This window comes from Gopherus evgoodei, chromosome 22 (genome assembly GCF_007399415.2).
Source record: "Gopherus evgoodei ecotype Sinaloan lineage chromosome 22, rGopEvg1_v1.p, whole genome shotgun sequence".
NCBI classification, from domain to species: domain Eukaryota; kingdom Metazoa; phylum Chordata; order Testudines; family Testudinidae; genus Gopherus; species Gopherus evgoodei.
Window position 1 is genome coordinate 16,372,518 of NC_044343.1, and position 26,571 is coordinate 16,399,088.

Below are 26,571 nucleotides of genomic sequence, written 5' to 3' on the forward strand. Positions count from 1 at the left end.
TTGGGGATGTTGTGAAGGTTAAATGTATAACTTGGTTCAAAAAGGAATTCATAAGGATAGGTCCATTAATGGCTGTTAGTTAAGATGGCCAAGAATGCAACCCCATGCTCTGGGTGCCCCCATATATCTGACTCCAGAAGCTGGCACTGGACAACAGGGATGGATCACTTGATAAATTGCCCTGTTCTGTTCATTCCCTCTGAAGCATCTGGCACCAGCCACTGCTGGAAGACAGAAGTCTGGGCTAGATGAACCATTGGTCTGACTCAGTGTGGCCGTTCTTATGTTCTTACTGTATGTGAGCTGTAGCCTATGGGTATAGGTATTGCTAAGGCTACGTCTACACTACACAGCTTCTAATGACATGGCTGTGCTGCTAAAAGGCGTGCTGTGTAGACGCTGTTCTCTCCTGCCAACAAAAAACTTCCTCCCCCAAGGAGCGGTTAACCAAACTTTTGTCTTTCAGGAGGGTGCTTTTTAACACCTCTGGATGACAAAAGTTTGTCTTTCACTTGCCAGTGTAGACAAAGTTTAGGTAAGGCATGGGCATAAATTAAGGCAGTAATCCAATGACCCTACAAGCCTCAAGGCCTACAAGACAATAGTTTAGCTAAACTAATCAAGAGATAAGGTCCCAAAAGCCTTAACATAAACAGCTGACCAGCAGTAACCCTAGATCATGAGATATCACACCATAGAATGCTGTAATGACCCAACTGCTGATAGATGACCACATGATGCCTGTTGATATCAGTTTTAGATATTTTTAAGTTAGGAACATCAGCAGATGTCTGACCACCGGAAGGTCATGGTAACTAATTGATGTATATGTTAATGAACTTGAGGTAAAAGGCCTATTAACTTATGGGAGAAGGGCACCTCAGCATTACTAGGTGAGGAAATACCGATAAGAAAAGGGGCTGAAACCGCTACTGAACATGCATTAGGCATAGGGGCATCAGCATAACCCATTATAAAAATTGTATCTCAGCCTGCCTGCCTTGGGAGATGCCAAGATGATGGCCACTGGTGATGATGCTGGTGAGTATGAGGAGGAGGAGGAAGACTAACACTTCAGGTTTTTCTGCAACGGATGGTGTGAATATATTGTTGTTCAGATGCTTGTTTTATGTTATCCACTGGTGATCAGCTGTTCAGCAGGGTGCAGGAGGAGCTGGGGGGAAGGGGAGGAGCAGAGCAGAAAGAGGCAAGGGCAGAGGCGCAGAATGGGGTGGGAAGAGGCAGGGTGGGAGGCAGAATGGGACGGGTGGGGTAGAGTGGGGGCAGGGCTTGGGGTGGAGCAGAGGAGGTTGAGCACCCCTAGGGAACTCTGAAAGACAGCGCCTTGGTCTCCTTTCAGAGGTTATTCAGAGAATATTCTCCAAGGGCAGTGCAGGGGTTTGAATGGCTTTCAGTGCAGGATGGCAACCTTATCACAGGGGCATGTTCTTACTGCACACCAACTTGTTTACTCACCTGACCAGGTCCATGAAGGCATCAGTTGTTTGCACCTGCTCAATCTTGCCCTCCCGGTGCAGTTTGTCTTTGGACCCTTTGCCTGGATGGATGATGATCACCATGAGGATGCCGATGAAGACCGCTATGATGGTTGTCATCATGTAGTAGACTACGGCCCGCAGTCCCATCTTCCCAGAGGCTTTGCCATCCAGTGAGGCCATGCCTGGGCAGCCACACACAGAACAAGGCAAGAACATCTACTTCTTCAATCAGTGGTGGGGCTGGAGGGAGACTTTGGGGGTGCAGGGGACTGTGGGGTGCAGGAAGTAGACTTTGGGGGCTCTAAGGCAATGTGGGGTGTGGAAGAAGGCTGTGGGAGTGCAAGGGAATATGGATTGAAGAAGGGAATAGCACACTGAAAAGGAATCAGGGAGATGTGGGGTTGAGAGGCAGGGTTTGGGGTGCAGGGGGATGTGGGGGTGGGAGGCAGGTTTGGGGTGCAGGGAGATGTGGGAGTGGAAGGCGGGGTTACAAGGAGATATGGGGGGGTCAGAGGCAGGGTTTGGGGTGCAGGGAGATGTGTGGGTGGAAGGCAGGGTTGCAGGGAGATGTAGGCAAGTTGGGGGCAGGGTTTGGGGTGCAGGAAGATGTGCGAGTGGGAGGCAGGGTTTGGGGTGCAGGAGGATGTGGGGGTGGGAGGCAGGTTTGGGGTGCAGGGATATGTGGGGGTGGAAGGCAGGGTTGCAGGGAGATGTAGGCGGGTTGGGGGCAGGGTTTGGGGTGCAGGAAGATGTGCGAGTGGGAGGCAGGGTTTGGGGTGCAGGAGGATGTGGGGGTGGGAGGCAGGTTTGGGGTGCAGGGATATGTGGGGGTGGAAGGCAGAGTTCTGCACTTACAACGGAAGAATCCCATTCACTGTTACAGACTAGGGACCGAATGGCTAGGCAGCAGTTCTGCAGAAAAGAACCTTGGAGTTACAGTGGACGAGAAGCTGGATATGAGTCGACAGTGTGCCCTTGTTGCCAAGAAGGCTAACAGCAATTTGGGCTGTATAAGTAGGGGCATTGCCAGCAGATCGAGGGATGTGATCATTCCCTTCTATTCAGCATTGGTGAGGTCTCATCTGGAGTACTGTGTCCAGTTTTGGGCCCCACACTACAAGGAGGATGTGGAAAAATTCGAAAGAGTCCAGTGGAGGGCAATAAAAATCATTAGGGGGCTGGAGCACATGACTTCTGAGGAGAGGCTGAGGGAACTGGGATTGTTTAGTCTGCAGAAGAGAAGAATGAGGGGGGATTTGATAGCTGTTTTCAACTACCTGAAAGGGGATTCCAAAGAGGATGGATCTAGACTATTTTCAATGGTCCCTGATGACAGAACAAGAAGTAAAGGTCTCAAGTTGCAGCGGGGGAGGTTTAGGTTGGATATTAGGAAAAACTTTCTCACTAGCAGGGTGGTGAAGCAGTGGAATGGGTTCCCTAGGGAGGTGGTGGAATCTCCTTCCTTAGAGATTTTTAAGGTCAGGCTTGACAAAGCCCTGGCTGGGATGATTTAGTTGGGAATTGATCCTGCTTTGAGCAGGGGGTTGGACTAGATGACCTCCTGAGGTCTCTTCCAACCCTGATATTCTATGATTCTATGATTCTATAAGGCAGGGTTGCATGGAGATATGGGGGTCAGAGGCAGTGTTTGGGGTGGGAGGCAGGTTTGGGGTGCAGGGAGATGTGAGGGTGGAAGGCAGGGTTTGGAGTGCAGGGATTGTGGGGACAGGCAGAAGGGTTTAGTGTGCAGGAAGATGTGGGTGCAAAAGGGCAAGGAGACTGAGTGGGAGGAGGGAATGTGAGTTGCAGGAGACAGACTTTGTTGGGTGCAGGAGGTGTGAGAGGCAGATTTTGGAGGCTGCAGAGGAACATGGGGTGTGGGAGGCAGGCTTTGGGTATGTAGGGAAATGTGGGGGCAGAAAACAAACTTTGTGGGGCATACGAGGCAGAGTGAAGAGAAGCATGAGGAGACTGTAGGGAGTGCAAAGAAATGGGGTGACAGAGAGAAAAGGAGGAGGTAGGGTAAAGGAGAAGGGAGTGAAAGATGGGGGCTGGTCAAGGTGGGAGGGGGTCTGGAGACAGGAGCCTTTGAGAGCCCTTGAGGGGATGTGAATTATGAAGCAGAGCGGGTGGGCAGGGAGGATAGGGAACCAGGACAGTGATGGGGAGCGGGCTGGAGGGTGCTGGAATGGCTGCTGTGTTAGCGAAGGGGAAAGGGAGCCCCCTCCAAGCAGCCATTGGGCAACCTACAGTTTTGCCTGGCTATCTCAGGTGCACTGTGACCCTGCAATGCTCACACATGCTTTGGGGGTGGGCACTTCCTCCTAACGTCCGAAGGCAAACGAATACCTCCAGCCCCTCCCCGCCCCCCAGTGCATCTTTAAGTCTCAGGATTGCAGCACTGGGGGCTGGCAGGACCATCATGCTTCCCCCTCACCCTTCCCAGACAGGCAAAAGACTTCCTGCTCCCCTGACCTCCACACCAAGGCAGCCAGGGGACAGATGAGTCAATCCCACTTGCCATAATCCCAGACAAGGCCTGGACAAGGTCAGTCAGGGACCTGCAGCGCGAGCTGGGTCACTGGCTGGCAGTGCTTTTGCAGGGTGCTGCAAGGCCTGTAGGATGCAGACAGCTGCAAGCACCAGGAAAGGTCCCTCACCTGTGACCAGGCTGGAGACAATGAGGGGAAGAACCAGCATCTGGAGCATCCGCATCAGCAGCTCTCCTGGGAAGGAGAAATACTTGATCTGGCGATAGGTCATCTTGTAGGGTCGGAGGGCAAAGGCCAAAATGATCCCTGAGAAATAAGGGATAAGAAGGGAAACAGGATGGTGTCTGCCCCAGCAGCATCTCCAAATCCTGCTAGAGCGACAGCACCTGCAGTGTGGGCCCTGGGTCCTGTCCTGCTGCCTTCCTCATGCACACCAGCCCAACGGCGGGCCCTGCTGCCCCCTGGACCCCAGGCCTTTGGCAGGCACTGGGCCCTCCCCTGCTGCCCTAGGACTGCCAATTTTGATTGGACATATTCCTGGAGGTTTCATTACGTGATCTAATCTTTAATTAAAGATTGATCCTTAATTCCTGGACATGCCAGGACAATTCCAGAGTGTTGGCTGGCATCCCTGTGCTCCCTGCCCCTGCAGAAATGCAATGTGCACAGGGCCTATGGCGGGCACTGGGCCCTCCCCTCTTAACCCCTGTCCCCCCCCCCCACTTCCAGTGTGCACAAGGCAGGCTATGGGTCCTCCCTCCTAGACTCATCCCCCACCATGCACATAGGGCCTATGGTGGGCTCTGGGCCCTCTTCCACTGTCCTTCCCCTCCTGCAATGGGCACAGGGCCAATTGGTCCCTCAGACATCCCGGCTTTTGCAGAGATGCCGAAATACTGTTAGTACCACGAGCGGTGTAAGCCCTTTGGAGACATGACGGTGGAACCGGGTCCCTAGGAACAATGAGCATGGCAGCCTGATGCTGCTATGGTGCCAAACCTGGTGATTCTTCCCCAGGAGAGTTACAAACAAATAACAGAATGTCCCATCCCTGTGGGAGCTGAGCCCTCCAAACTGCTTCTCAGGCTTGAAGGGTTCCCCCCAGTTTCCTCCCCATTTCCTCAGCTGAGCTGCCTTTGAGTGCAGCTCCTTACAGCAGCCAGAGGGGTCGCGCTACAGCTGTAAGAGGCGCCTGCTCCTCTGCTCTCTATAGTTTGCTAGCCCCATCGTTGGCCCAGCTCCTCCTGTGCAGCGGGCACTGAGAGCTCAGAGCCACCTCGCTGGGTTCAGATCTCTGGGATGCCACCACGTCTAAATTAAAGGCTGAGGTGAGATGCTGACTTGGGAGGGAATGAATCTGTGCAATCAAAGGGTTAAACACAGCCCCCTGTGAGAGGCCTCTCCTTTAGCCATTGCCTCAGTGAGCACGAATGTGCCAGGCATGGAGAATGGCCCTTTCCCCGGGATAACGATTCCTGAGACTCTCTTATTACAGAGGATCTTGCTCATGTAAACGGTGAGCTCCCCGTCTGGTAAACAGGAGCCACACCATGAGAGTACACCAGCCAGCCAGCCAGCCTTCAGCAAGAGGGGGAACAGCACTGCTCTAAACTTCTCTGCTGCACTCCTGGGTTGTATTTCTAGCCATGCAGCTCACCCATGCAAACACTTCAAGGCTAGAAGAGTCCATCTGACTGCCTGCATTGCACAGGCCAGAGACTTCACCCCATGATTCTGCAGCGAGCCAATTGAAATGGCTGAGCTAGAGTGGATCTTTTAGAAAAAGACGTCCAGCTTTGATTTAAAGAATCCAAGTGATGGAGATTCTACCATTCCTTTGGCTGGTCTAAAGCGAGTTACAGGACGGCTCCCTGCCTCAGTTTCCCCTCTGGGCAGTGGGGATAAGGAAACTCACCCTGTTGGGTCTGGGAGGCTTCCTGAGGGACTGACTGTCTGTAAAGCTCTCAGAGAACCTTGTGCAGCAGAGGTTTAGTGTCACTTTCTGCAGTTCTCTTCTGAGGCTGGCTGTTATGAGCCACCGCGTGCTGGAACCATGCTGCTTTGCACACAGGCAGTGCCTTGTGCCTGAGGCTCTCATATCATCCTCACTTTCCCAGGTGCAGCAAACCCTCTTAGTGGAGGCACAGCTTATAGCAGCAGAGGGCTTTTAGCTAGTAAAGCTATACAGTGCCCCAAGGCAAATGAGCTAAAGACGACCTTTTTCTGGAATAACTGCAACTACATGAGCAGTTTCTGCCTCTATAAACTGTTGTAAAGAATCGCCCCTGCACAACACCCTTACACCAGCAAACATTCCTAGTGCAGAGCCAGCCAGCTCTGTGAGGCGAAGCCTGGCTCTGCGTTCCAGGTGGGAACAGTGGACAGTACAATAAGGCCCTGATCCTTCACAGGCATCTGTAGATGCTCTTGCAATGCAATGCCTGATAATGGAGGCACTGAGAGATGAAGGGACTTGCCCAAGGGCACAGAGTGTGTTTGTGGCAGAACCCTGACCCCGGCACGCTTTTTTAATCACCCTTTGTGTTAACTTAATGAATCTCCTCAGGCAGCACAGCACTGCCCTGCACAGGCTCCCTACCCAGTAGGACAGCAGTGATGGTGAAGAGGACAAAGGCATTTCTCCTGAGGAAGTCCTTGGCACTGTCTTTGGTGATGCTGTGCATCCGCTTCTTGGCCCGTGCTGCCCGCTCCTGCACTGCTTGTTGGAAGCGCTGCACCCGGCTGTTGGACCTGAGACGCTTGGCTGACTCCTCATTCAGGAAGAGGCTGTTCACATGGCCCCGCTGGTCACTCATAATCAGATCGAGCCCCTGGTCCAGAAAACACAGTTCTTGGGAAACTAGAAGGGGAGAAGCAGAGTGGAGAAAGAGTCAGAAGGCAGCATGAAATCTCCCTAATCTTGACAGTGCCCCCCGGCCCTCGAGATATAACTACTCAGGCTGTTTGGGAGGCTGTTCTGGAAAGCCCCTCAGAGCAGAATCAGAAACAGGACATTGCATTTGGGGAGCTGCCAGGGGTCTGAATTACTTCGATTCCGACTCTAGTTTAAAAGCTACAATGCTATCGTTTCGCCCAAGCAGCAGGGGAACAGGAGCCGCTCTGCAGGGAATGCAGGCACTGGCTTGGGCATGGCTGAGACCAGATGGACATTCTCACTCCTTTTCAAGAGAATTTGTGGGCTGGACAATGATGAGAGTTCTCCTTCTCCATCCAGATGATATTTTTTTAAAATATACAAATGATTCCATAGAAGCCCAAGGAGCAAACCAAACTTCCCAAACTGGTGCTGCAAAAACAATGTTGCATAAGGGAAAATAGCCCCTATGTTTTTCATGGACACAGAGGAAAGAAACAAAAGCCCTCTGTAGCTTTCACCGAGTGGGAAAGTTGTGATTTTTTTCTCTGTTATTTGTAAATTTTATTTCAATTGCACAGCTTTCAAACAGCACGTCTGAAACATCTTCACTGCTTCTTCCTCCCCCAAAACAAGCTGAAAGAATTCTTCCTGGTTTATTTTCACTGGCACACCTGGAGTCCTTTCTTGTGTTTACAGATCTGAAGGTCAAAAGCACCTCTTTCTCTACAGAGAGGCAAATAATGGGTCTAATTCTACTCTCAGTTACACCAGCGAAAATGTGGAGCAAATCCAGAACAGTCAATGGAGTAAACTTTGATTTACACCAGTGTGACTGAGAGTGCAAGCTCATCCTTTGACTTTATAAAGTTGCATGATTCCCTGAAGGCAACAGTGCGTGAGTTAGTGAGAGTTTGTGTGTTGTGGGACTGGGAATGAGTGTGTGCTTTTTTAATTTAAATTTGTATTGTTTTGTGAGTATGTGTCTGTGTGTGAATTTGTGTTTGACAGCGTGTGTGTGTGAATATGTGTATATGAGTATGTGTGATTGCAAAGTGTGTATGTGTGAGTGTGCACACACAATTACACTATTATCCCTGAAAAGAGTCTGATGGCTCATAGAATCATAGAATATCAGGGTGGGAAGGGACCTCAGGAGATAATCTAATCCAACCCTCTGCTCAAAGCAGGACCAATCCCCAGACAGATTTTTACACCTGTTCCCTAAATGGTCCCCTCAAGGATTGAACTCACAACCCTGGGTTTAGATGGAAAAGGTGAAATTTTATCTACGCCCATAATGGCAAATTCACCTCAAATGAGAGAATTTCTGTTATCATGTGGGTCAGTTGCTGGCCTCTTCCACAACCCAGCCTCTCATTCCCCCTCATCGGTGCTGCTGTTGTGTGAGGTTACTTGGGAAAATTGGACCAATTGCACTTTTTAATTAGTCCTCAGTCAGAGTCATTTTAAAGCTCTTCTGGCTCCCCAAATGCAAGCTCCTTCTTGTAATGCTGGGAAGCGCTGAGTCCCAGATCAGATGTTATAGGCAAGGCTACAGTTGCTCAACATTCCCCATTATAAGACTCTGTTTTCAGTTGCATATACCTTTGTCAAACTTGAATCATTTGCACCTCAGGCTGAATTTTTGGGAAAATGTCAGCCAAAACACTGCCACCATTTCAAAGAACAAGGTTAATGAAAATATGTTGTTTTCTCCATGTTAAAAAATTCTGGAGACCTTTTCTTTAAGAAGTCTAAGGTCTCAATGCTTTGGAGAATAGATAGATAATAAGACAGAAAATATCATATTGCTTCTATATAAATGGTACACCCACATCTTTTGAATACTGCGTGCAGCTGTGGTCGCTCCATCTCAAAAGAGATATATTGGAATTGGAAAAGGTTCAGAAAAGGGCAACAAAAATGAGGGGGGATATGGAACGGCTGCCATATGAGGACAGATTAATAAGACTGGGACTTTTCAGCTGGGAAAAAAGACGACTAAGGGGGGGGATATGATAGAGGTCTATGAAATCATGACTGGTAAATAAGTAAATAAATAAGGAAGTGTTATTTACTCCTTCTCATAACACAAGAACTAGGGGTCACCAAATGAAATTAATAGGCAGCAGGTTTAAAACAAACAAGAGGAAATATTTCTTCACACAACACAGAGCCAACCTGTGGAACTCCTTGCCAGGGGATGCTGTGAAGTCCAAGACTATAACGATTCAAAAAAGAACTAGATAAGTTTTTGGAGGATAGGTCCATCAATGGCTATTAGCCAGGATAGGCTGGGATGGTGTCCCTAGCCTCTGTTTGCCAGAAGCTGGGAATGGGTGACAGGGGACATTCCCTCTGGGGCACCTGGCATTGGCCACTGTCAGAAGACAGGATACTGGGCTGGATGGACCTTTGGTCTGACCCAGTACAGTCGTTCTTACGGAGTAGGGACTTAACATTTGGCACAAGGATGCCATTGTGTCAGGAACGTGCCTTTTGCCATCCCCATGAAAATCTGTCAAAAATTTTGCCAAGTTACAAGCCTTTGAAAAATTTCAGTTCAAACATGCTCAGTAGAGGCTGGCTAGAGCTTTGCAGTTAAATCCCCTGAAGATTTCATCCACACAGAACATGCTCCAGACTGAGGCTGAATGGGACTTTTCCTGCAATTGCAGCTCTTGGTTGCTGTGGGCTGGGGCTGGTTCCTGATCTGTGCACAGGAATTGAAAGCAGGGAACCTATTTCTCCTTTGCTCTCAATGATCCCCTTGCTGGGCCCAGGCAACATGGATGAGGAAGCTACCTGATTCAAATGCAGCGGGGATAAGAGCTGGACCTTTGGGGCAAGGGATAGTGGAGGTGGTGGGTTGAGGAAAAGAGCTTGTGGGTGGGGGGAAAGTGGGACTGCAGGCTGCTGGAGAGGAGAGGAAAATTAGGACTGAGAGTTGGGGGGAGACTGGGACTACGAACCAGTGGGAGCAGAAGCAGGGGGAGGCGAGACAGATCTGATGAAGAATCAGGGTGCGAGGGGAGAACTGCGTCCAGCTGGGCAAAGAGATGGGGACAAAAAGTTGGGGTGGGGGACGAAACTGAGATTGGACAGGTAGCTCAGAGAGGGAGACTGGAACTGGGAGCCACTGGGGATGGGAAATGTAGACAGGATGGGGAGTGACTACAGGCCAGGAGACAGAAAAAGACAGATCAGAGGAAGAGCTGAGAGGCAGAAACTGGGACTGTATGGGAAAGGAAATTGGGACTGGGATGAGAAGCCTGAGGAGTGGAGAGTGGGGACTGGAATGGGACCGAGATGAGCAGCCAGGGTGGGAAAGTGAGAGAACTAGGACAAGGACAGGTCAGAGGGAATGGGGCAGAAGGGGTCAAGCTTAGAGGGGAAGGGGCAAAAGAGTCTGTGCCCACAAAAGCACATGTCCCTCCAGAGCCTGGAATGGAACCCAAGATCCCTGAGTCTCACTGTCCTCCACTGCCAGCAAATCGCTGTGAAACCCACTGGCAAAGGGTCCCATCCCCCTCGAGTGCTGGGCCATATAGAGGATGACAACCTACCACTGCTACCAGTTACTCATTTAGCTCAAGTCACAGAGGTCTGTGTGTGGATCTAAAGGTTCAAACCCTGCTAATGACCCATGTGGTCATAAGACTATAGCCCACTCTACCTTGAATGATCCCTTACAATATGTGCTAACTACTTTGCTACACAATCTGTTCCACATTGCATTTTGCTGTGACTCTGGGTGTAACTTTCCTAGACCTGAAGAAGAGCTCTTGGTGGCTTGAAAGCTTGTCCAGAAGCTGGTCCAATAAAAGATATTAGTTCACTCACCTTGTCTCACTAGTATTCTGGGACTGCCACAGCTACATCTACACTGCATATAACTTCACTATACTAGATCCAAGCAAAATTTCTCACCACATGTTTCAGCAGATTATGAACCAAACTCTCAGGTCAGAACCCCTCCCACAGAGTCCAACAAATGCTTCCTTTGTCTCATCAGGGTGAATACGATGGGCAGTGAAAAAGAGGGAGGTGGCGTGGGGTGTTTGTCCCTCCTTTTTATAGTTTCCTCTCCTGAAAGACATTTCCAGATGGGCACTAGGAGGCAAAGGTCTGGTCTACACCAGTGTTTTTCAATCCGTGGGTTGTGACCCAGTACTGGGTTGTGGCATGTCAGGCACTGGGTCACCTTGCTCTGGTCAGCAAGGCCGACCAGGCCATTAAAAGTCCCGTTGGCGGTGCTGCTCAGCTAATGCAGGCTAGTGTCTACCTGTTCCAACTCCACGCTGTGTCCCGGAAGTGGCCAGCAGTGGGTCCGGCTTCTAGGCAGGGGGGCCATGGGGATCCGCATGTTGCCCCCACCCCAAGCACTGCCTCCGCATTCCCATTGGCCAGGAACCAGCCAACGGGAGCTAGAGGGTGATGCCTACAGGTGAGAGGTGTGTGCCTCCACCTAGGAGTGGGACCTGCTGCTGGCTGCTTCCGGCACACAGCTTGGTCTGTGGTACCAGGACAGGCGGAAAGCCTGCCTCTGTACTCTAGCTGCGATGCTGACCGGGAGCCACCAGAGATAAGCCTACACCCCAACCTCACACCCGAAACCCCTTCCCCAGCCTCAGTGCCTACAAATCCGGAACCCTTTCCTGCACCTCAAACCTCTCATCCCCAGCACTACCCCAGAGCCTACACCCCCAGCCCAGAACCCTGATCTCCTCCTGCACCCCAATCCACTGCCCCAGCCCTGAGCCCCCTCAACCCCTCAATGCAGAACCTCTTCCTGCCCCTCAAATCCCTCATCCCTAGCCCCACTCCTGCACCCCAACCCTCTGCCCCAGTACTGAGCCCCTCCCACATCCCAAATCCCTCATCCTCAGCTCCGTTGGGTCATGGGCATCAATAATTTTCGTCAACTGGGTTTCCAGAAAAAAAGTTTGAAAACCACTGATCTACACAGCACGGTTAGGCCAGCACACAGCAGCTTACCTGAACCTAGCTCTGGAATTGGTTTCACTTAAATTTGGCTCCCGCTGACGTAAGTGCCTCACTACGCTTACTTAATAACACCACCTCCTCAAGCAGCGTAAAGTCAGGGTCAATGTAATTAGTTAATGCAGTGTCAATGTAGACACTGCGTTAGTGCGTTACTGACATCGAGTGTTACTGGTTTCCAGGAGCTGTCCCTCAATTCCCCACGTGACCACTCTGGTCACCGCTGTGAACTCTGCTGCCCAGGGGTCAGGTGGACAGGAAGCCGTCCCTCCCCTCTAAAGCTCTGTGAATTTTTGAAGTTTTTTTTTCCTGGTTGCCTGGCTTGGTGAGCACACCTAGCAGCACTCCATTGTTGAGTGTAATTGCCCAGCTGACCATGCCAACTGCACACTCCTGCCCAGAGTGCACAGGATCTCCTGGGGCAGTGGGGAGAAGAGGCTGTGCAGGCACAGCTCCAATCTTGCCATAGAAATATGAATATCTATAAGCAGATTGCTCAGGGCATGCAGGAGAAGGGCTACCACAGGACCAGCAGAAGAGCCATGGGAAAGCCAAGTAGCTGCGGCGGACGTACTGGGCAGCCAGGGAGGCCAACAATCGCTCTGGCAGCTCTCCCTAGAAGCCTTCAGGAGAGGATTGCAAAGAGTCTACCTCTGTTTGTTGTGCAACTACCTCATCTCATATGAGTCAACCAATGAAAAGTTGACACCGTCATTTCAGTAGCTTGGGGATGGGCCGAGTGCCATCTTTAAACCAGAGCTATTGTTGCACTCCCTTGCCTTGTAGCATCGCTGGCGAAGACTGCTGCTGCTCCTTGTCATACATATCCTTTTGTCTGTCACCCCTGCACAAGCTACTCACAGATGTCCATATTTCTATGGCTGGTCTGTATCAGTGCTTGCGCAGTTGCTTCTCCCACAGGCCTGAGAGATCCAATACTTCTTGTCTACTGCAGGCAGAAACATGTCTAGCACGTGGAGCCAGCATAGTTGGTTGGGCAGTTGCACACAACAAGGATGAGCTGCTAGGTGAGTTTGCCAAGGTGGGCAATCAGGAAAAGGCATTTCAAAATACACAAGAGGGTTTTAAAAGAGTGGGGTGGGGTGGAGGTGGCTTCCAGATTCTGTGAGCTCTGGGCAGTGGAGTTTACTATTGTGACCACAGTGGTCACTGATGTAGGGAGTGGGACAGCTGCTGGAGGACTGTTAGGGTCAACCCAGGTCAAGCAATGTCTACACTTGCATTGCATCAACCTCAGTAAGTCAGGCATGGCTCATCGCTGCTCAGGAAGGTGGTTTTAACTGCGTGGCAGTATGTGACGTTATTGACATGAACTGGCACTGTATAGATCATTGTCTGGTAGTGGCACCTAATCTTGTATAAAGGGGATCAAATAGGATGTCTAAGACAAGGTTACGGTTGGCTAGTTATGGTTATGCTCTCTGTATGTGTGTATCATTTTTGTAGTTGAAGTTATAAATATTGGCTCTACACTGTCTGTATTTCAAATTTATGCTATGCTTCTGGGTGACACCCCAGACAAGTTGGTGTCAGCTCCGCCTAGCCGGCTTGATGGCCCATTAAGGACCATCAGCTATACAACTGATACGCCTTGTAATTCAGCAAAATATGCAGGGACTTGCCCATGTGACTCCAGACTCCATTTTGCTGTAATTTTCCACAGTAAGGACAAAGAGGTTCTTACACCTGGAAAAGACTATAAAAGGCTGATGCCTCATCTCCATCTGGTCTTCAATCCTGCTTCTTACCTCCGGAGAGACTTTGTTACAAACGGATGCTCTACACAAAGGACTGATGACCCATCCCAGCTGTGGATGTTCTCCAGAGACTTAATTTGAACCTGCAGTTTACTCTATCTCTGCTACAAGCCTGAACCAAGAACTGTGCCATTACTGTATGTAACTGATTCCATTTAACCAATTCTAGCTCTCATCTATATTTTTTTCCTTTCATGAATAAACCTTTAGATTTTAGATTCTAAAGGATTGGCAACAGTGTGATGTGTGGGTAAAATCTGATTTGTAGATTGACCTGGGTCTGGGGCTTGGTCCTCTGGGATCGAGAAGACCTCTTTTCTTTAACTGGGGTATTGGTTTTCATAACCATTTGTCCCCATAACGAGTGGCACTGGTGATACTGGGAAACTGGAGTGTCTAAGGGAATTGCTTGTGTGACTTATGGTTAGCCAGTGGGGTAAAACCAAAGTTTTCTCTGTTTGGCTGGTTTGGTTTGCCTTGGTGTGTGTAGAAACCCCAGCCTTGGGCTGTAACTGCCCTGCTTTAAGCAATTTGTCCTGAATTGGCACTCTCAGTTGCATCCTGTCAGAACCAGCATCGTTACACTGTAACAGGGCGCTTATTTTAGCCAGAGACAAATCTGAGCATTGACCCATGCACACAAGATAGTTCTTGTGCCATTTGATTGAACTCCCAATCAGGGTAAATTTGTAGGCCTAATTATTATACCACCACCCTTGCAGAAACTTTCAACCCCAGGGAAGCCAGCCATAAAAGGATCACTCCCCCCTTTCACTCCCACCCACAGCCAGAATCCCAACTGTTCACACCTCTTCATAGCAAGCAGAACAGATTGTGGAGACTGATGAATCAGCTCCCACCAGTTCTACGTTCAGGTTGATTAGTGCTGAGTGCTGCCTGCCAAGAGGCTGGGCAGTGCTGGTAGCCAAGAGAATTGATTGACATTTGGGGCTGTGCTTTGGGTGAGCTGTTCCCACTTGCATTAGGGATGAAAGAGAGTGTCTGAGTCCCTGCCTGATTAAAGAACACTGATATTCTGTACAGTTGGCCCTGCTCTTTTGCCTCTGGGTTTGCTCCAGGGGAAGCCCATCACATACCATAGGCCATTGCTGGACTGTATAATAAAAGCATAGCTGAATGAGACTTGGCTGATGCAAGCCCTGACCATTTACCTCTCTGGTCTGAGCAGAGAGGTGGTATATTGATACAGATAGGATTATTTAGGTCACCAGCTCCTTGAGCAGTGTGGACAGATCCTGGTGTCACAGCTCAGGGCAATGGCACCAGAAATCCCCCTCTACTGTCCAGCAAGGCCACTCAGTCATTGGCTCTCCTGTCTTCATCTCTCTCTCTTCTGACCAGGGTATTTCCAGCATGCACAGTCCCCTGACCATGCTGTGAAAGACAGGCAGTCTAGGCAAGCTTCTTTTGCCTTCTCTTTAAAGACAGTATGCAGTGTAATTACCACAGGACAAAGGTACTACCCAGCTCTTCCTAAGCAAACATATTTTATTTTCAAGGTAAAAGCATCACAGAAAATGTATAAAAACAGTAAAAGAACTGACACACATGCTAATAAACTTACCAGAGATCCCCACCCCTCAGCTTCAGCCTGGGCTCTGGCTGGTAAAAGTCCTTCCAGCCCCACCTAGAGGTATTCCTGTTGTTTCAAGTTCCTATTTCACCCCTTTGGCCCTGAAAAGGAACACCCATGAGTAAGAGAGTCACTCATTACTCCGGCTGGCTCTTTGACAAGCGTGAATAGATAATCAACCAGTCTTTGTTCAAAGTGCAGTTTTAAAAGGATGAATTTGAGGTGGATCATTTGCATACCCCTCACCCCCAAGCATTGTCTGGGAAATCCACTTCCCACATACTGTTCCAAAACATCCTTTGAAGTTCCTAATATCTCCTAGAGAGTGCATCAATCCTGCCTTCCCCTTAAAGTAGTTCTATACACTCCCACAAGAGTAAACAAACATTTGCATTTCAATACAATGGACTCCCACAATACTTAAACTTAATTCCAAAAGGTTTAGCCAGGATATTGTCATCTCTCTCACACCTGGGTCATAGAACAATAGCTCATTTACTGTAATAAGTATTACAATGTAACAGAATGGCTAGTGTCTTTATACCCCCTGTAGGTTGGGACCAGACCTGCTCACCTGTGCACTATAGGCCCTATGCTGCTCACAGCTAGCAGAGATTCTCTCTTAGCTGAAGTGGCAGGGGGCTGAGCTTTTGGAACAGAAGGGCCTAGGTTTTATCTGCACTGTCACCATGTGGTGTCCCATAGCTGCTGTGTTTAGAACAGCCATGATACAAAATCTGTGCTAACTCCATTTTGTAATAGTTATTTGAACCACCACCACTGGAGGGCATTTGGGGCACACATGAAGCTACACTGCAACCTCCTAAGGATTCTGGCTCGGACCTGCCTCCAGCCTTTGCTTTGGGCCTTACAGAGGCAGAATATTTTGCAGTAACTTTGTCTTTATCTAAACCTACAATGCAAAATTCATCCTCAGGGTAACTCTGCTGACCTCTAGCCATCAGGAAAGGCCTAGTGTATGTAACAGTGAAGAAATCAGATGCTATAGAAAGTACTCCTAAAATCCTATTGCCTGTAGGCTTTCAGCACCATCGCAGAGGATGCCTAGGGGAGGCACATAATTCTCTGGTTCTGTAGGCAGGTGTTACAGTGTGACTGGCTCCCTTAAGAGGGAGTAGGGTCCAGTGCACCTGGGACTGATTAACTTCCTGGTTCCCAATAGGAACAGGGCTTAAGACAGGGCACCTGGGCCTTATAGTTGGTGATGTGACAGATTTCTGTTACCAATCTGCCTGAGGCACCACGTGATCAGGCTGAGGCCACAGGATCGGCAGGGGAGGGGATGAAGGAGCATACCAAGTTTTAAAGCTTTATTAATAAAATAACAGCAGTGAGTATCGGGACTGCTCTCACATTACTCAAAGGAAGCAAGAAAGCATTAGTATCCCAGCCCTAACCCACTTTCATATTCACACGCCCGACCCAAGGCTGGCCAAGCCTGGGTGTAATGTAAGAAGAGGGGGAGGGGTGGACAGGAATTCTTGCCTCGTGCACGGGTTGTCCAGGGTCCGCTGCAATCTCCGCCTTGCTTTGGCTCTTGGGAGGGTTTTAAGTCCTGGGTTCCTTAGGGGATGTTTTTGTCTAGGGCCTTCTGTTCCTGGTGCTCTTTGTACCAGTCCAAACCGGCTCGCTGTGGTCTCCTCAGCTTCCCAAAACACCCCAGCTCCAGAGGCTTCGTTTTCCCTCCTGTTGGCCTTCACCATTTCATTCGCTCTCACTGCTATCTCTGCAGCCCTGCTCAACTTCATTGTCTTCTCACAGCTAGGCAGCTGCAGATTTTTCTGCAGACCGGAGCCAGCATCTTATCTTCACACGAAGCTAGCTGAAGTGTTGAGTTAACCCTTTCTCTGCTCTTTTTCTCCTTCCACCTCTTGGCCTCTCATTCCCTGCAAAGGAATCTTCCATTCCACCTTTGACCTCCCTCCCTCCCCCACTCCACCCCACCAAATGCCTTGCAGTGCTTACAACCGCGTTAGCAACATACAATGCTGATCTGCCTCTCCATGGAAACCCCTGAGGGAGGAAGTCCTTGGGCCTGTGACAGTGAGAGAGGGAGACAGTGGCTGAGTCAGTAGGGGAAAGGGATAGAGCAGAGCTGCCTGAGAAGGCAAAATTCAGAAGAGGGAGCAATAGGAGCAGCAGAAGGTAGCTGGCACCATTGGGAAAAACAAAAACTGAAGAAAAGCGTTGGTGAAGCCTGGACAGAGCTGGGGAACCCTGCTGAATTGTAGGAGCTTATGCAGGGGCCCCTAGGACCCAGAGGAAGAACCTGCCTGGTTCAAGGCAGCTGAGCCTGAGGAAAAAGGGTTGATGCTAGCAGGTGGATCCAGAAGCAGGGATAGGACTTTTGGGCAGGGAGCCTAACGGAGTGGAACATCACAAGAAGCCCCCTTGCAGTAAGGGCTGCAGGCAGCTTAGCCCAGAACCAGGAGCTGGTCTTGGAGGGATGCTCCTACTCAGGGGCAGAGAGGCCTTGGGTGTGGAATGCTGTGGGGAAGCTCTCTTACAGGAGACCAGACTTGGGTTGAGGGAAGGGAGCCTGTTCATGTGGCTACCCAGGGAGGCTTGTGCTGTCAACTGCAGGAACCTGTGGTGTCAGTGGGAAAGGGGCCTGGAAGGTCAGGGCTGTGGGAATGGATCAGTCTCTGTCCAGCAGGTGTGTGGGGAGAAGGGCTCCATTGCACCTGCCACTGCTCACCCCTGGGTGCTTGAGCAGGTTAACTCCAAACAAGAAATTCTCAGTGATGTGTCAGAGAATCAGGTACAGTCATGGGGAGATGATTCAGACCTCCTTTCATAGAGTGTCTGTGTCAAAAGCTGTTACTCCAGCTGTCAGTGACCCTCCTCCTCCTCCTCGTAATCAGGCATAGACTCACTCAGTGGTGCCCCCTGCTGGTCGTCTCAGCAATTAGCTCACCAGTCAGAGCGCCCTCTGCAGGCCAAGTATACCACCTGTTGCTGGCCCCCACATGCCTCCCAGATCCCGATGCCCTTGTCTTGGTACTGCTCCCCTGGCAGTACCCCACTCTCTGGGTTTCCCCACTCAGGGGAACTCCCACCCCCTATCCCCACATCACCTCAGTCGTGGCTACTGCCAGTCACTGTCTAGCCCCTACGCTCTGGGGCGGGCTGCAGTCTATCAGTCAATCATCACAGGCAACAAAGGGTTTGGACTGGTTGCCTTTATCCACCCTCAGGCTGCCCCTCTTCAACCCCAATACCTATGTGGGCCTACGACTAGGCCCTACAGCCTGGGGAGTTGCTAGCCGAGGGCTTCCCAGCCCCGCCTCACTCTAGGTCCCCATGTGAGTTCCCCAGCAGCCAGGCCTGTCTCTCCAGTCAGAGTGAGACTGCTCAGCTCCTGGCTGCCCTAGCCTTCTTATAAGGCCTAGTTCCTCAGTTTGGGGCATGGTTTGGCTCCCTGCCACCGCCCCAGCCCTCTGCAGGGCTTTTCGAACCCCTTCAGGCCTGGAGCGGGTGTTCACCCCACTACACCCATTCTAGGGAAGAGCCAGGGAGGAAATACCGTAACTCTGCTCCAAAGGCTGGAGACTGAATCCTGCTCACTGCATGCACTCCAAAGGAACCAAACTAAAGGGACCCAACTGCTCTTTCCCCTGGTCTCAGCACAGCCACAGGCTGACTTTGATACTGCAGAAATAACTTCACCACTGCTCCATTTCGACACTACCTATTGTCCCTTTCCAAGATGCAACCACTTCATTGTCCTGGCATTTATTGTAAGTCCAAGTGAACTACACCAGTGTTCCAAGGTAGCAAAGAATATCATCATTAATTCAAATGTATCTACACATCATATGATGTCTTCTGCATAACCTAAATCACCAGCAACCCACCTGTTCAACAGTGCTAAAAGTTCTCTAAACCATGGGAAAAACCACAGAGGATGTTTTTCAAAGTGCTATAAAATGCACATGTATAATCAAATTATCTTGAAAGTTGATATGCCTCACTGGGGTGTGGGGAAGGGTTAGTGCTGCAAATTTGGGATTACTGGGTCAAGATATTCTTGAGATACAGCACCTAGGATCAGTAAAATTTGCTGATGTTTGTAACTTTTTGTGCACATCTCCATGGCTCAAACTATGGCATTGCACCAGCCTAAGATTATCCAATCAGATTTGAAATCAGCTTGTGTCTGGCACCCAGGTCCACAGCAGAGAAGCAATATTGGAAAAAGTTATTAGCAAGTCTGTCCACCTCAGTAAATTGGCAAGCATCTCAGAAAGGGACCTATGTCTGTGTCACAAGTCAGGCTGTGTGTGCTGTGGTCACAACTGTGTACAGGCAGGTCAGAATGCGCTATTATCCCTTGGCAGCTTAGGGAGCAGGCAGTAGACCTCAACTTGAGCCTTCAGGGAGTGAGAGTTCAAGTCCTCCCGCTTGCAGATTCCTGAGAATGTCAGGTGTATACTGTACTATTCTCTACTACGGCTCAGTTGAGAACTTTGCCCCAAATGCAGGCAGTGTTATGGAGAAGTGTATGACTTCCATAGTTCAGGGAGAGTGGAGCTCGCTGTTGAACAGCTGATTTTTCCATGTACTGTAAAAGCCATGTGCAGTTAGAGCTTGTCCTGAAAATAGGTGTAACAAGGTTGGGACTCACCACCCAGCACCTCCTGCTGGTTGTCTCCAGGAATTAGCTCAGTCCAGTGGAGTGCCCTCTCCAGGTGGTGTCCTGCCTGTCATCTTGCCCTTGGTTGGCATCTGAGCCCGTGTCGCTCTCTAGCTCATGGCATCCTTTTCCGGTCAACTGCCCTCCGGCAGTGCCCCTCAGTCCATCCACACCCACTTCCAGGGGGCGGAGGGGGGTGATCAGCAGTCCTTCTACACCCCAGCCACCATATCCAACCTCATCCCCAAAGTCTAATCCTTCTTGACAGGGAACTGGCATACTCTGTGATGGCCGCTCCCTACAGCCGATGGCTGGGTGTACTGCAGGGGAAGAGGGAAGGAAGGGGGGAACCCAGGCCTGCCCTCTACTCTAGGTCCCAGCCCAGCGACCCTCTGGCAGCAGCCTCACTGTTCTCCTTCTCTCCCCTCATCTGTCCACTTCCCTAGGCCGCTTCGCCTACAGCCCCTTGCACCCGCTTCCCTTCAGGTCCTGCAGGCTATGGGCTAGAGCTCCCTTCTGCTATCCACAGTGCTAGTTTCCCAGCTCTGGAGACTAATCTTCCCCTATCAAATGGCAGGGACAGATTAACTGCTCCCTTCCTGGGCAGCCTTTATATAGGGCCAAGCTGAGCCCTTACTGGCTGTCTCCAATCTTGGCTCCTAATAAGCCCTTCTCTAATTGGCTGCCTGTCTCCACAGACACACTGGCCTGCTGCAGCCCACACTCTCAGGGAGTGGGGTAGTAGCCCCACTACAATAGGTATACAACAGGAGTAATGATAAATATTCTCATACACATGTGAGGTCATTTGAAGCAGGGATTCCTGGGAAACATCCCCCCCCCCCACTCCAAAAAACAGCTGCTTTTAAAATTTTTGGTGTCATAACTTTTTTTAAGCATAACTACAGAAATATAATAAAATACTAAATAAGGCCTCCCTGCTTGTAAAGTGTCTGTCACTGCCCTGCCCCGAGCTCATCTATTTAGCAGCACAAAGAAGCAATTTAGAAATATTTCCAAAGTTATAACACAGCAAGAGCTTTTACAGGCAGTTTTCATCTCTAGAAGCTCTTGTTTTTTCAGAAAATCCTCAGTAAGTGACACAACTTGAGTAACATACTCACTTGGTGGCTTAGGGGAATAAATGTTGCCCGGTGGCTCATGAGTCTGAGAATTATGGGTTTTATGTTAACCTGGGAGAAACTTTTTCAGCAAATAGAGAATTCACTGAAACATACATTTGACATGAACTGACTACTGTGACAAGGCACTTTCTCGGTCTTCCCAGCCTCTGCTGCTTTTAGCCCTGGTGAGACAGGCTTGGGTAATGTGGCCTCCTTGGGACACAGAGGAAGTCTGTTCCTTTTCTCCACCAGTACTAGAGTATTTTTCTCCCTTGTGGGAGAGAATATTGCCTCTCCTCCTGGTGAGGCTTACTGTCTTGCTGCTCCTAACCTCCTGGCAGCAGGAGAGGAGAGGAGTGGAGTTGAGTTGAGCTGAGCTCTTCTCTTCTCTTCTCCCAGGGGAGGGTTTAAAAAGGTCTCAGGTACCCTTAGTTGGGATCAGCCGATCCTAATTAACCTCAGGTAGCTCCCTCTCAGCTGATTCTAACTGATACCTTGTAACCCCTTCTCAGCTGAACCTGATTGACCCATAGTTCCCCCCCAGCTGATAGGGAGGAGGGCATTTTAACCCTCTGAGACTGATTTCTACCCCTCCCTTGCAGCTGTCTGTCCTGAGTTTATCACACTACACGTCACCCAAAATATTTTGTGCGACTGAGCTGGTTAGAAGAGGAGGTGCCTTCCTTTTATCCTAGTGGTTAGGGCACTCACGTGCATTCAATTCCCTCTCTCCCACTCCTACTGTGGAGATAGAATTTGAACACAGACCTGCTCCACCCCTCAGATGTATGTCACAGATGAGTGCCCAAATAATTGGGCTAGGGGATATTCTGCAGCACCCTCTCAATCTCTCCTGTGGAAGCTGTTCCACTGTGTATAAATAATTAAATTGTCCTTGGAGAAGGATCCTGAGTCATCCACAGCCTCAGTGAGTGGGCCACCACCAGGCTATAGCATTATTCTAACTTGCTGTCTCTCAAGCCCAATGACTATTCCTTGTCATTCACAGTGGTCATTCATAATGACTGTTCACTCCATGAAGTGCCACTACGTATGATAACGAATAGGCATTCAGCTGGAGAGACCAAGCATATGTCTAAGGCCTTGTCTACACTACAGACTTTTGTCGACGCAAGTTACGCTGACACCCAACTACTGCTGTAATTAAACCACCATTACATGCCCACACTATGTTCCTTGTGTCAGTGGAGTGCATCCACAATAGCACCTGCTAGGGTGACCAGATGAGAGATGTGAAATATCGGGACATGGGGCAGGGGTGTGTGTGTGCTGGCAGAGCAACAACAAAAACAAAAAACAAAAACAAAAGACAGCGGCGAAGGAAAAAACAAAAGCAAAAACAACGAAGAGCTGCCGGCACATAGGAAAAATTGGTGGGGGCTGAGCACCCCCCCGCACCAGCTCGCCTTTGCTCTGCCTCCACCTCCCCTGAGCTGGCTGCCACGTCCTGCTTCTCCCTCCAGCACTTGCGCTGCCATACAGCTGATTAGCACAAGCCTGGGAGGGAGGGGTGAGGAGGAGGAATGCGGTGTGCTTAGGGAAGAGGCGGGGCCAGGGCAGGGATTTGAGGAGGGATCCAATCGGGCACTGAGGGGGCAGGGATTTCGCGAGGGATCCAAGGGGGAGGGAGGGGCAGAGTCAGGGTGGGGCCGGGGAGGAGTTGGGGTGGCGGGGCGCAAGCCCCCTCTGCCTGTGCAGAGGGCAAAATATCGGGACAATTCGACATCGGTGGGGACGCGGGACAAACAAGTAAATATCGGGACAGTCCAGATAAAATCGGGACATCTGGTCACCCTACCTATTGCATTGATACAGAGAGCTGTGCACTGTGGGTAGCTACCCCACTGTGCAACTGGCCACAGGATGCTTTGAGAAGGGTTTGCAATGCCACTTGGGGGCAGGTACAGTGTCATATAATGAAGGTTTCTCAATTCCATCATTCCATGGGAATCCTACTAGATTGTCAGCTGGTTTTCAACTGCCCTGGTAACCTGCAAGCCAGCCAGCTCTGTCCAAAAGCATGGATCCTGCACTGCTGTTCAGCATTGTGCTGTGCATTATGAACACAAAGCTATAAGAGGAGCCCAACGGGAGGCTATTCGGCTGAGGGATCCCTTGAAGGAACATATTAACATTGAGCCACAGTAATGTGTGTTGCTGTAGCGTGCTGAGCTTGGCATTGTTTGTTTGCACCATGCTAGGAACCGTGTAATGATTGCTGTTTGTGCCCAAAAAGTAACACATTGTAAATCACGTTTTAAAGTAGCACTCAGTAATATGACCAACTGATATTGCTGAACACTAACACAAGAAGCCTACAGAAGTGTGTGTGTGGCGGGGGAAGTGTGTGATAGTGTGTGTGTGTGCGTGCGTCAGCATGCTGTCTCTAAGTTCAGACAGCAGCCGGAAGCAACCAATCCTGAGACAGAAGCTGGTGCACAGACAGTGGGTGTCCACCTGTCCTCCCACTCCAGCTCAGCAGAGACAAGTACACCGGTGGGGGGAGGCGGACAGCTCAACATCATCCCCCGCCCTCCCTCACTCTGCACAGCACCAATCTCTTCCCCCAGCAGCAGCCCGCATTGCCTGCCTGCCGCTGTGATGGTAGTGCAGGGAGGGCAGGATTCCATATTAATGTGATGATTTTGTGGTTCCCTCCAAGTTCTCCCACAGCCTCCTCTCCCCATAGACCAAGGAGATCCACCCTCTCCCATGCAGTCCAGGCAGGAGTGTGTTTGCTGCTCTAGCCGGCATGCTCAGCTTGACAATAGCCATGTGAGCGCACGTCTGTGTAGCTGGATGCAGGGCAGCAGAGTTCAAACCAGCGAGCTGAGTGGTCACAGTGGGCATTGTGGGATACCTCCTAGAGGCCAGTTATGGTGATGTAATGAATGCAGTGTCTACACTGATGCTTTGGCTATCTAACTTTGCCACAAAAAGCTCTACGTCTCTCATTGTGGTAGTTTTGTCAGCATAGCAGGGGAGTTAAATTGGCGGGAGGAGCATGGTAGTGTGTACACCTCCACTGTTCTGTCATTGAAAGCTGCCTTTTGCTGACAAAACTGTGTAGTGTAGACAAGGCCTAAGGCTAGGTCGACGAAAGGCAGCTTATGTCGACCTGTATCACTATCTACACTACAGTCTTGCTCCCACCGATGTAAGTGCCCTGCTACACCAACATAACTCCACTTTCATGAGAGGCTTAGACCTTATGTCAGTGTAGTTAGGGAAACAGTGTCTGCGTAGACAGTGTCCCTTACATTGGCCGTTATTCTTGTCAATTTCACAGCTTCTGCGGTGCTTATAAGTCCACCAAACATAGGTTGACTTAAGACTGTAGTGTAGACATTCCCTAAGAATGACTAAGCCAGATGGTTAGGAGACTCGTCTATGATTCTGGAGACAAGTTCAAGTCCTGCTCTGATGACTAGTTAATTAGTTATAAAGAGTGGAATAGCTTCAACAGGAGAGATTGAGAGCTGCTGCTCCTCCCACTCCCATCATCATCATCGTCATGTTTCCATCATGCCTTTGGTGTTTAGAGCAGCAATGAAGCTCCTCCACTTCTGTCTGTTTCTAGCAAGTCTTTCAATGGTTCCCCAGCGGTGCCCCGGGTTTTTCAGCTTGGCTTCTACAGCTCTTTGCCCTGTTATTTTTGGGTGGCCTCATTCTCGCTTGCCTTCAGGTGTCCATCTTATTGCTATTCTGGTGATGGAATTAGTTTCCATCAGAAGCACATGGTCAATCCCTCTCCAACGCCTTCTGGCAATGATGGTGCTCATATCCTCTTGGCTCCATTGTGTCAATAGATCTTGGTTTGAGATTGTTCTGGGCCAAAAGATACAGAGGATTTTTCTGAGGCAGGTTGTATGGAATGAAGACAGTTTGGACATGTCATACTTCCTCATTCCCCAGCATTCTGCACTATAAGGTAATGTTGAAAGTAGGCAGCTCTGATAAATCTTGAGTTTGGGTTTGGTGATGTATTTTGATGCTTTCTAGACTGTATTTAAGCTTCTTAAGATTGATTTTGTTCCGGATGTCCTGGTTTGTTCCACCATCCTGGCTGGTGCTGCTGCCCAAGTATATGAATGTTTCTACACTGGTGAGAACATAATCCTCTATCCGTGCTGGTGATGGGGAGGCAATATTAAATGTCATGATATTGGTCTTATTGCGGTTGATTTTCAGTCCAGTTTGCTGGCTCAATGTGTTGAGTCGAGTTGTTTTTTCCTGTATATGGTGTTGGGTATGTGATAGGAGAGCGAGATCATCTGTGAAGTCCAGGTCTTCAAGGGATAAGAAGAGTGTCCATTTAATGCCTCCTGGCATATCTTCTGTTGTATGCTGCATTACCCAGTCGATGGCAATGTTGAAGAGGACTGCAGACATGACACATCCCTGACATACTCCTGTTTTGACTTCAAAACTGAGCTCACTAAGATCAACGCTGCATGTAAAGTTGGAATGGAAGCTTTTGATTATGTTGATTACATGGAGAGGGATTCCATGTGCCCGCAGAATGTGCTATACGCTGGTCCTGTGAATGCTATCAAAAACCTTCTCAAAATCTATTAAGTTTATTGAGAGGTGCCGTTGCCATTCTAAGCACTGTTTTATTATCTTTCGTAGAGTGAAGATGTGATCTGTGCTTCCAAGCCCTTTCTGAAAACCAGCTTCCTCTTTTCTGAGAACGTTATCAACTGCCTCTGAAATACACTGGACTATGATCTTACACAATATACCTCTACCTCGATATAATGCTGTCCTTGGGAGCCAAAAAAAATCTTACCACGTTATAGGTGAAACGGCGTTATACTGAACTTGCTTTAATCCACCAGAGTGCGCAACTCTGTCCCCTGGAGCACTGCTTTACCACGTTATATCCGAATTTGTGTTACATCAGGTCGTGTTATATCAGGGTAGAGGAGTACGTTGCTTGGCACAGAAAAAAGTGTGATACCACGCCAGTTATTACAAACATGGAGAGTTCCTTTCTTTGGTATCTTCACTACAACACCGTCGGTCCTCAGCTTTTCCCTTTCCCAGACTGATGTAAATAGAAACAGAATTGAACCTGGCAGGTTCAATAGAGGGGCCAGAATAGATGCTGCTAACTCAGGATTTAGCTTGAACAATTCCACATTCAAGTTATCCTTGCAGGAGCTTTCCCATTTTTAAAGGATTTGATGGCTTGAATGATTTCTTCCTCAGTTGGCGTGTCTGTGTTGATATTAAGATCTTCTTTTGTCTCCTGGATGTTTGCTTTCTCTTTAGATGGCTTCCTGTCCTCTGGTGTCCCTGCCTTGTCAGGGCAGGACAGCTTGCTGGCTCTATCCCAGAGTCTGTATTGGTGGCGGCTTTTTGCTCCTGACAGGTTCAATCATACCGGATTGGTCTTTTGTGGAGCATTAAAGATGGTCTCTTTCACCAACAGAAGTTAATACAATAAAAAATATGACCCCATCCTCCTTATCTGTCATATCCTGGGGCCAACATGGTTACAACTAACCTGAAAACAACT

The 26,571-nt window shown here is 49.5% G+C and overlaps 1 protein-coding gene across 6 annotated transcripts in view; it reads right to left on the minus strand.

Moving 5' to 3' along the window:
- LOC115638725 (excitatory amino acid transporter 1-like) overlaps positions 1 to 26,571 on the minus strand; it is a 117,074-nt gene that overhangs the window by 41,174 nt on the left and 49,329 nt on the right. For 5 of the 6 annotated variants that reach the window (XM_030540672.1, XM_030540667.1, XM_030540668.1 and 2 more), the window contains exons 3-6: positions 15,237 to 15,346; positions 6,591 to 6,851; positions 4,160 to 4,297; positions 1,477 to 1,681 (exon numbers count right to left, since the gene is read on the minus strand). In XM_030540672.1, the coding sequence (XP_030396532.1) occupies positions 1,477 to 1,681; positions 4,160 to 4,297; positions 6,591 to 6,807 (560 nt within the window). In that variant the 5' untranslated portion in view covers positions 6,808 to 6,851; positions 15,237 to 15,346. The remainder of the gene's footprint in view (positions 1 to 1,476; positions 1,682 to 4,159; positions 4,298 to 6,590; positions 6,852 to 15,236; positions 15,347 to 26,571) is intronic. The other variant, XM_030540671.1, reaches the window with a different exon arrangement.